General features: G+C 36.3%; 1 protein-coding gene and 1 long non-coding RNA gene across 4 annotated transcripts in view; both read right to left on the bottom strand.

Moving 5' to 3' along the window:
- Positions 1 to 3: 3 nt before the first annotated feature.
- Positions 4 to 2,465, bottom strand: LOC118824144. Its single transcript, XR_005008576.1, has 3 exons — positions 2,409 to 2,465; positions 1,494 to 1,609; positions 4 to 290 (listed from the first exon to the last, which is right to left on the bottom strand). It is a non-coding gene; the product is annotated as an uncharacterized LOC118824144 (long non-coding RNA).
- Positions 2,466 to 4,553: 2,088 nt separating this feature from the next.
- Positions 4,554 to 9,648, bottom strand: part of slc25a21 (solute carrier family 25 member 21) — a 93,036-nt gene continuing 87,941 nt past the window's right edge. For all 3 annotated transcript variants that reach the window (XM_036592705.1, XM_036592704.1, XM_036592706.1), the window contains 3 exons: positions 8,810 to 8,991; positions 6,029 to 6,081; positions 4,554 to 5,940 (listed from right to left, as the gene is read on the bottom strand). In XM_036592705.1, coding sequence (XP_036448598.1) covers positions 5,879 to 5,940; positions 6,029 to 6,081; positions 8,810 to 8,991 — 297 coding nt within the window. In that variant the 3' untranslated portion in view covers positions 4,554 to 5,878. The remainder of the gene's footprint in view (positions 5,941 to 6,028; positions 6,082 to 8,809; positions 8,992 to 9,648) is intronic.

The following is a 9,648-nucleotide window of genomic DNA, read 5'->3' as shown; positions in this document are numbered from 1 at the left end:
GAGTAGAGGGTTTTTTAGACCAAGAAGGGATGGTACACACAAGTCAAGACTTTCCAGAAAAAAAAAAAATTGCTGGAATGGACTAATGTCAGCCCTTTGATATATTTATAAACGACTTGCCTGAGGAGTCCACTCAATTTGACATGTCAATGGTAGTCCTCTCTGTCCACACTACAGAGGAGAGTGTTCTTATAGACGGCATTGCAGTTTTAGGTCACTGAGATCTGACAGCAGTTGACCTTCCTCATCAAATCATCAAATGGTTTCACTGCTAGTTCAGTTTCAGCTTTCTGTGAATATACATATATAATTTTTTTTACTTTGAGAAAATGGGTCCAAATAGTACTAACTAAATAAGCATTATGTAAAAGAACCATTCAGTTTGCATTTAAATGTTTCAGGGTGTTATAAACAGCTAAAGTCCAGATGTTTTGCTTCGTTTTGTTTCTCTGTCACGTTTTTGATAAAATTTAGAATGCCAATTTTACTTCTCTTATAATGTATGCCAGAACTTTTGGGAGAAGTTATTACATTAATTTATTAGACTGTAAGGTACGTTGAATGCCGTGCAATTATTAGAGATGGATGTGAGTAGAGTCAGTGTGGGACTGTGATGCACATTCTGACACCACCAGCATTCATTCATGCTACATTAAATACCAGTGAAGCTGCACACTTCCAAACATTGCACAATGAACTGAATGTATCTTATTAAAGGACACAAATGACAGACCTCAATTTATGGATTTTTTTCCAAGTTACTCCTACATCAAATAGAATTGATTTAATAATAATAATAATAATAATAATAATAATAATAATAATTTGTAGTGGCTGTAAAGAAAATGGGATTTAATAAAAGATTTTAAATTACTAATATTTTATACTATTAGACTGAGCCAAATTCATTATGTCTATTCTTGCTTTATAATATAAGTTTGCAGCAGAAAATTGGAATGTTACAACTAAACATACAGCTTTGTGCCAATAACCTGCCTTTATAGGACAGGACAAACATGCTGACATCATTTTTGGGTGCAGTGACCAAGTATTTTAATACCATTATTGCTCTCCCTGATATGTTCCAGATATTTGGCAGCTTTGTTGAACTAAGCCTTTAGTTTATAACCTTAAGGGATTGCAGGTCAGCACATCAGACTTGCAAGTTCGGATTAGACTAAAAGTTGCTGGTTTTGCAACAGCTTTAAACAAAATAAAAATGTTATACTATTAATAACAAATAATACATTACTAATATTAAAGCCCATTAAATATTTAATATTTTAAGAAAATAAATATATCCGTTTTATGTTTTTGCCAATAGTTATTCTTGTTGTTCAGTAGACAGAAAAAAAATGTGTATATATATATATATATATATATATACACATACATACATACTATGCAGAATTAAGAGGTCGTTTTAACATTAGGTTGGGGAAAATGCACACACAAACACACTGCTTTAACACAGCAGTCAGCAGAATACTTACGAAGGATATTCTGGAAGTTCTTCTGAGCCTCTTTGTCCACACACAGAGCTGATGCAGAGCAAGTTTTCTTAGCGATTCTAGCCTGCCTTTTGCACATAAACCATGTCTCTCTGGTCCTAAATAGCAAAGTGAACACCAGTAAAGGCTGCAACTTCAAGCATTTCAGGAGCAAGTGATAAATACATAATATTTAAATAAATATCTAAATAAATACATTACAAAAACAGCGATCAATTAATATCAGTTTTTCTATTTTTCCTCTGTATAATATGACACCAGCTCTTGTGTCATTTAAACAGTCCCCACATGGTACAAAGTAAACAGCCAACGTGGTGCTGCTGTTGATTTGACTTGGAAAACACTTGCACTCTGGCACAGTGGTCACGGACCGTTGCTTTGGAATCGCAGTCCTGTTTTGACCGTATGTGAACCACCAAGTAAGCACATGTACACTGCCTCATAGCCCACCAAACACATTCTGGCGACCCTATTCTATTCAAATGAGATGCTTTGAATGCTATTTACGTGTGCTGAGTTCACTGACAAAGACGTTGATACTACAATGTATTCTATGCAGAATCCACATGCTTTGTATATTGCTGCTGTCAGAACAAAACCTTGTACCTCCAAAATGATAACTTTAAAGGAGAAGGAAAAAACAATTTTTATGCAAGTCAATGGAACCAGACATTTTTTCAAGCCATTTTGGGCCATTTCTTTTGGTCCGTTCATCATAAAATGTACAAACAATGTAAAGGACAACAGGATTTTTCAAATTATGCCAAAAACCGAAAAGCTACAAAAATGGAAATACAAGGTTTTGCTCCGACAACAGCGACATGCAGTGTCATGCACATTTGTCTCTATGTAACACAATATAGGATGAACAGCACTGATAATTATGTTGGTTCTTACCAAAACTCAGTCTATATTCATATGCCTGGAGAAAGCTACCACACAGTCATATTTCCAGGTATAATGCTTGCTTTTCCTCATATGAAACAGACTGTAGATGGGGGGGGGGGAGATCTGCATAGACAGAAAGAAAGATGCAAAACATGAGCAATAATCCACTTCCACTGTGCCTTTAATCTTTGTAAAAAATTTTGTATAACAACATGGAAACAAGGCAATTTTCCTAAGGAGCTGAAACGCACAGGAAAAGGCGAGGCAAACGGGATATGACAAACACCTTAATCTCAAAGCCACCGCTGAAACAGAAAACGAAAAAAAAACCACATGCTCATGCACACACACACACACACACATCTGTTTAGAATTAATTCCTATGGAAAGCCAAGTCAAATGTCACATGGTTATCTTTAGCTGACTGTGTGCAATCAGGCTTAAGACAGGAGTGTGCTGTATGCTAACACTAAGCAGGGTCTACAACAATAGTGGAGAACATGGCTAAGGTGCTAGCCTGATTTAGAGGGGTGGCTGACCATAAGCAGACTGTTTTCCCTGGTGTATTAGAACAGCATGTTCTAAACACACACAGGTGAGTTTAGGTCTCCTAGTCTGAGCAGATCCACTCACGGAAAGCCCAGCTTGGCTGTCTATGGTGATGTTATAACACAGAGGCCCAGACATTTCACACTGCTCACTTTGAGATTGCTAGGGAGAAACCCCAGCACCTGTATACAGTGTAATCAAGTTTAAGTGTGGGGTGAAGGAGAGCTGATTTAATAATAATAGTAATTCTGTCTAAACAGAATAAATATAATACAGAAGATAGAGAGGTTCTATCTATGTAGTTGTTAGGAATTCAGAAGATTTATATGATGGAAAGTAACAAGATACTAATACAAACAATAAAGAGACTTAACTATACCAATGAAAAGCTGCGGAAAATCAGAATGCACAAAACAAGCATGCAGACAAGACACCATGATTGATCCTATAACACGGCATTCCAACACTGAGCACAATGTTCAAAACATCCATCAAGCCTCCGCATTCCCAGTGGTTAGTCTGTCTCAGCCTCCCTAGTTAAAAGAGAACAAGAAACAAATCTTCTCACATTAATGAGGCTAGTGACTCATTCTATGACAGGCCTAAAACAAAATATGACATTAAGGAGAAGGAGGTATGAAGAGAAGAAAATACAAACTACAGGTTGTTACCCATATATACAGTGGCTAAAAAGGGCCTCAGCCATTTTGTTTTCCATCATAACAGTCCAGATCTGGTAGTAAGAGTAAGGAAAGACAGGAACTGAGATGGGACTAAAAAAAGAGAGAAACACTTAGAAACTTAAAGGGCTTGGTAGTATTATACATATACATATACATTATACATATACTTAGATAATGCTTAATGTAGATTCACTGTTTTACCAAAACTGCAAAAAATGCAACCAACAAATCACTTTACCAAGTGCATGTAAATGCCAGCATGGTTCACAGGCCAGGTCTCACTGCTTTCCTCCAAAGAAGATGGGATTTCAGGCCAAGATTAAATTATGCACTAAATATTTCATGCCAGTAAGTGAAATGCCTCCAAAAGCCAGGCTAGATAGACAAATTAGACAGCACTGTTAAAAAATGTGATATTCAGTACTAATATACTAAAAATGTTTATTGATGAAAAAATTTAAATGTCACCCCATCAAAACACTCAAAAACTGCTATTTTTTAGTGAAAATAAAAAAAAACAACAAAAAAAAACAAAAAAAAACAAAAACAAACAAAAAAAACCTTAAGTAGTTACAAGAGAGAAAGAGAGGTTCCCTGTTCACATATTTGCACTTTTGGGTTTTGTTATTTTAACTCGTGCTGAGTTACGCTGCATCACCCTGCAGGCTAAAAGAGCTGACTGACAACTTGTTGTTAGCTCATGCAGCTGCGATGGCTGACAGGCATCTACAAGGCTTCAGCATGAAGATCTGAGAAGAGAAAGAAAGGACACAAGCGAAAAAATTAACTGATTCACTATTACTAGTGTTGTCTTGATCAACCACATTCAGAAAATAAAGGTAAAAAGACTAAGGAGCTAAGACATTGCTGTTGGGATTACAAAAAAGAGATGTCAATGTTAAAATGAAAAGGACTGTAAATGTTAAAATTAAGCATTTTATTTCAAAAAAAGCTCCAACAAACATTTCCATTAATGTCCTTTTTCATCAAGAGTACTGGGGAACAATAGAGACACATCATCACATTTCATTCATTTCATATGCTCTTTTAAAATGTTCATCCATAATACTAACTTAGCAACAATATTTCTATGAAAACTGCAATTAAAAGCACATGAGAATGACTACATTGATAAAAACGGAAATAATAACTTTGCCAATTAATTAAGTTCAGCAATTAAACTGACCTTTGGAATCCACCAACACTTTTTATAATACATACATACTGTTGTTCCCATCACAATGTTTGGTGAATTTTATTGTTTGCTACTGATTTGTGACTATTAGTGTTATCACACATGGTAAACTTATTATGCCACTGAAACACTGATGTTTGTCAAAATATAAAAAAAAACTTTTTGTAAATTATTTATTTTTAAACATGGAATCTAAAAAAAAATCCAGTCAGAGGTGTCTAAAAAGTAATAATGACACATTAATGTGCAAGTAATAATGACTAAAGAAATATAAATTTCAATTCAGACTAACAAGAAATACAAATCTCAAATTCATAATTTGTGTCACAAGACGTGTCAGAAATTATGTTTAAGAAGAAGAATACAAACAATTACTAAAACATCTGACAACACACCTGAATGAAGTGCTTCTGAAATGACTCTGTGCTCATCATTACATTTTTTAGGCTCACGGTTGGTGTTCCATAAGCATGGAAGTGGCCCTCCATTAGAAATGGTAAGGTATGTTAAATTTGGTTTGATGTAAACTTAAAGCGTTGCCATTTCCTGCTGGGTTGCCTTTAATGGTGAGGGAGTTGTGAGTGTGGGAGAGTGTAGACTGTGACTGGGTGTGCAGCACTGCAATGCCAGTGAATTAACTGTGATACACCCCCCCCACATACACACACACACACACACACACACTGGCACCCTAACGTCATGGGTAAGAATATGTCATGAGAATTTCCCTGTAATTATCTTGCGTCAAAATCAACAAGGAGTGGAATGAGATGTGGTGCAACAATGTTATTGTAAAATGAAGGTAAGACTCCTGAGCAGAATTAATGTCAATCTAGTGAAGCACAGTTGTGGATATTCCTTGAAGTATGGGCCAATTCAGTTTCTATTTAACTGTTTTACCTTTGGAATATGATAGCAGTATGTTGTGAAAGTTGTGGTGTTCATGGTTTGTGGTGCACAGACTGAAATTGGTTTGACTTTGTGAATTAAGGCCTAAGAGCAGAGTGCTGAGGTACATGGCTGGCACGCTGCTTGCTTTGCGATGCATCTCATCACCAGTTTCTTTGAAGCCAGTTGGAGACGTACTCATACACTAGCAACATGACTGCACCTCCTACACACAAGGAACAGTGCGTTAGAATCAGTCTACATCATGTTTGTAGTTGAAATGAATGGGAACATATGCACTGGTTTTAGATTACCTGGTCCAAGTCTCATGATCTTGGGTATCAATCCTTTGTATAATGCGAGATATCTACAAAAATAATAATTGAAGAAAAAAAAGTGTGAACTTATGGTCTTAAAAATCAATACACTAGGTGACAATATGGCAAACTTTCTCTGTAAACCTTCATGATACAATTTATATACAACACAGTACAGTTTAACATATACAGAGATATAGCACAACAGAATAAACAATAGAGCTGCAATTAGTAGTTAAAGTTAGTTAAACAATATTCAGTAGTTAATATCCCTTTTTTGTGTAACTGAATTTACAACAAATAGAGTTTTGGCACTTTACATTTATATGTCATGGGCTTCGAATTATAGGATTCTATCTAAGACACACATACACACACACACCCTATCTAAACCGCTTATCCTTCTGGGTGATTTTAACATCCTTGTGATGAGTTATGTGCAAATAAATAATCATTTAGTGCTGATTATTTGTGCTTCACTGTTTAAAAAAAACAAAAAAACAAAAAACAAACAAACAAAAAAAACAGTTGTACAGTTTCTATCTTTTTAAAAGTAAAGGATTCCTTTTTTAAAAATTATTCATTTTTTATAAGGTTATATCTGCAGTCAAATCACTATGGCTGATGAATGTGGGATAACCAACAAGAATTCATGTTTTACCCATGTGCTCAAGCTCAGAATTAGCCTGTTTAGAGGTCTTAGAAGACCAGCTATGATGATGGCTTGCAAACTACTAAAGTAAAAATGGCTTTTAGACTTTTTACATAAATTAGCAAAAACAATATAGTCACCATACTATACTATTACTGTTACCTATACCCACTGCTACTATTAGCTAGTCAGCTAGTTAAATTATCATCTCTACAAAACAGAGAATTAGCTAACAAAAAGCTGAGTCCCAGGAATGCAGTTAATTGATCAGCTAATCAGCTAATATTCTCATCTTTGGAGGTTACCAGTTTGCTAGATATAATTTGGCTAGCTGGTTTAAAGAAATTAACGGTTGAGCCTCTTGATTCTTAATGCTGGTTCTTTCCACTCATAATTAATGATATGGAAAATTTTTCTGATCCTATCGTCATACTACATTTTCCCATAGGTACACATGGTACAATACATTTACACTATTCCTATATCTCATACTGATGTAGCCCAACAGATTTGTACTATAAACCTGTTCCAATTTTGAATTTTGATTTTGTGATGACTTACTATCGTTTTAATGTGGATAAATTATAATGAATGTGCTGATGATATTGACATGGCTTATGAAAAACTGTGCAAATATTTATAAATAAAATTAATATAATACAATGTTACACATCACATTACACTAAAATAGCTGACTTTGCATTGACCTACATCTCATGCATTTTCAGCATTTCTTAGAAAAGACGGGTTTATCTGAAAGAGCCCCGTGAAGTTTCAGCTCAGGTTTATTTGCAGACAGAACCTTTTAATTCTAAACATAAAGAGAGCTCTCAGTATTAAAAGGTTCTGTCTGTGTTTCGACCATCTTGGAAAAGGCTATTTCCAAATTTCCAAATGCAAAGGATTTTAATTCAGTGGTCAAAAGTATCTCAAGGTAATGACTTTGTTAAGACATGAAAGTTAATTGTACTACATAAGAGTAATGAATGATATATCAATGCACAATTTGTCCACACGAATGATGTTTTGCTACAACAATAGAGGACTGGCACAGTAAAGATCCATCTAATCACACAACCCCTCCCATGCACTCTTTCTCTCTGTGATGCTTAGGCAGGTACAGGGCCCTAAAAATTGGCCGTATTGTGTACCTGCCCCTAATGTGTTCAAGCTGATCTCTGGCTAGGAGCCTGGCAATCTCCCTGTCCTAGCCCCTGTCCCCTGCTTCTGCTGGCGTTAATAAGGCTCGAGCCACTTCCTCTCTGCCCCGCTGTCTGATTAAACTGACCTGCCGAGCGCCGCGCTCCTCGTTAGGACCTGCTTAACAATGTCTCCCATGGGGACTACTAATTAGCTAGGACTGTGTTGTGTTAGAGGCCTGAACAGGACAGGATGGGGGTGGGGGGAACCCTCTCAGCACCCCCAAAGCTCGAATGGTTACAGTGTCTCACTCACATAGACAGAAACAGATACACACACACACACACACACACACACAACCCTACCCCAACACATCTAATAAGGAGCAGCTTACCAGTCTCTAAGAGCAAAGTGAAAGTAGCAAATCAAGGTCCTGAAGACTCATAAAAGCAATGATTTCACCCATAAAGCTTCCCATGAGGCCTGTCAACCAAAAGAGACTTCTTCATCTACTACAGGGACTGCATCCCTGACCTCAGAAACCAGTGCATTGGATTAATCAGCACAACACACCAGCACATAAGCAGTCACACTTTTAGAGTATGACGAACTGCTTTCACTCTGCCAATCTGGCACGTTGGACAAACAAAGTTGATAAATGCCAGTTTAATGAAAAAGAATGCTGGTATCTCACATGGATGTCAATATTTAGCATGTAAACAAGAGTTGTTTGCTACTTATTTGGCTTGTAACAAGGCCCAGACAGAGGAAAGTGGTTCAAATAAAATAACAAACAATACAAATATTGGTTATTAAAGCAACCGAAGACATCACTGAATAAAAAAAGGGTTGCAGTGATGAAAATCCCACAGCCATGTCTATGTTGCCTCAGGAATTCCTTTCAGACCGGTTCTTGCATCTGTAAACCTGTCTGCATTTCTGGTCAGTTTGTCTGTCTCACTGTGACACCTGACAGTGATGCTCACCCCTCCTCACGGTACACCAAGGCCATGGTTTGGAAGCAGCTACGGTATTTTATCTCCCCTGGGATTGGCTGAGGACCTTGGATACGGCTCTTAGCCACGTCAAAAGGGATGTTCACACAGGATGAAATGGTTCCAGACAGCAAACCTATAGCAAACTTTCTCATAAACTCCAGTCGAGAGTCCTACCAGAGAGGAAAAAAATTGGATAAAATAGCATCACTGCCCAAAAAACAAACAAAAAATAAACAAAAAAAACATGTATTTCCATTTTTGCGCTTTTTTCTACATGATTTGAGTACAGCAGTTGTCCTCAACATTGTGTGAAATAGTTCAAAAGTACTTGGAATATATTAATCTAAATTTACATTAAAAGTAAAGGTTTTTGCTCTCTCCTGTAAAGTTAACATTTTTGAGATACTCCTTTTTTCTTTTTTGGGCTCAATGATAGTATAGTATAATTATTGTCATGCCAACATATATGGTTGGAGTTCAACACAAAAAATAAAACACATCAATAGCAATAACATGAGATAAAAACAGACATTTGGGAGAGGATGAGTAATTTAGTATTTAAGAAAGTAGGCTGCAGGATTTATGACCCACAACATAAATGATTCATTTCAACAGGGGATTAGAAACACTTAGAACATAGACATTTGGAATAATATGGTGTTTGGTAACAAGTACGCATTGTTTTAGAAATCTGAGCATTCTAATGTTTATGTATAAGAACACGGATTTTAGAGCTAACATTTAAAAACTTCAGGCATACACCAGACATACAGAACATAAAACAGCTGCCTCACTATGCAATGGCATATATTCTATAGTTCTGAATT

This window comes from Colossoma macropomum, unplaced genomic scaffold (assembly GCF_904425465.1).
Source record: "Colossoma macropomum unplaced genomic scaffold, Colossoma_macropomum, whole genome shotgun sequence".
Classification (NCBI taxonomy): Eukaryota; Metazoa; Chordata; class Actinopteri; order Characiformes; family Serrasalmidae; genus Colossoma; species Colossoma macropomum.
Note: the sequence above shows the minus strand (reverse complement) of the source record. Positions and strands in the feature narration are given on the sequence as shown.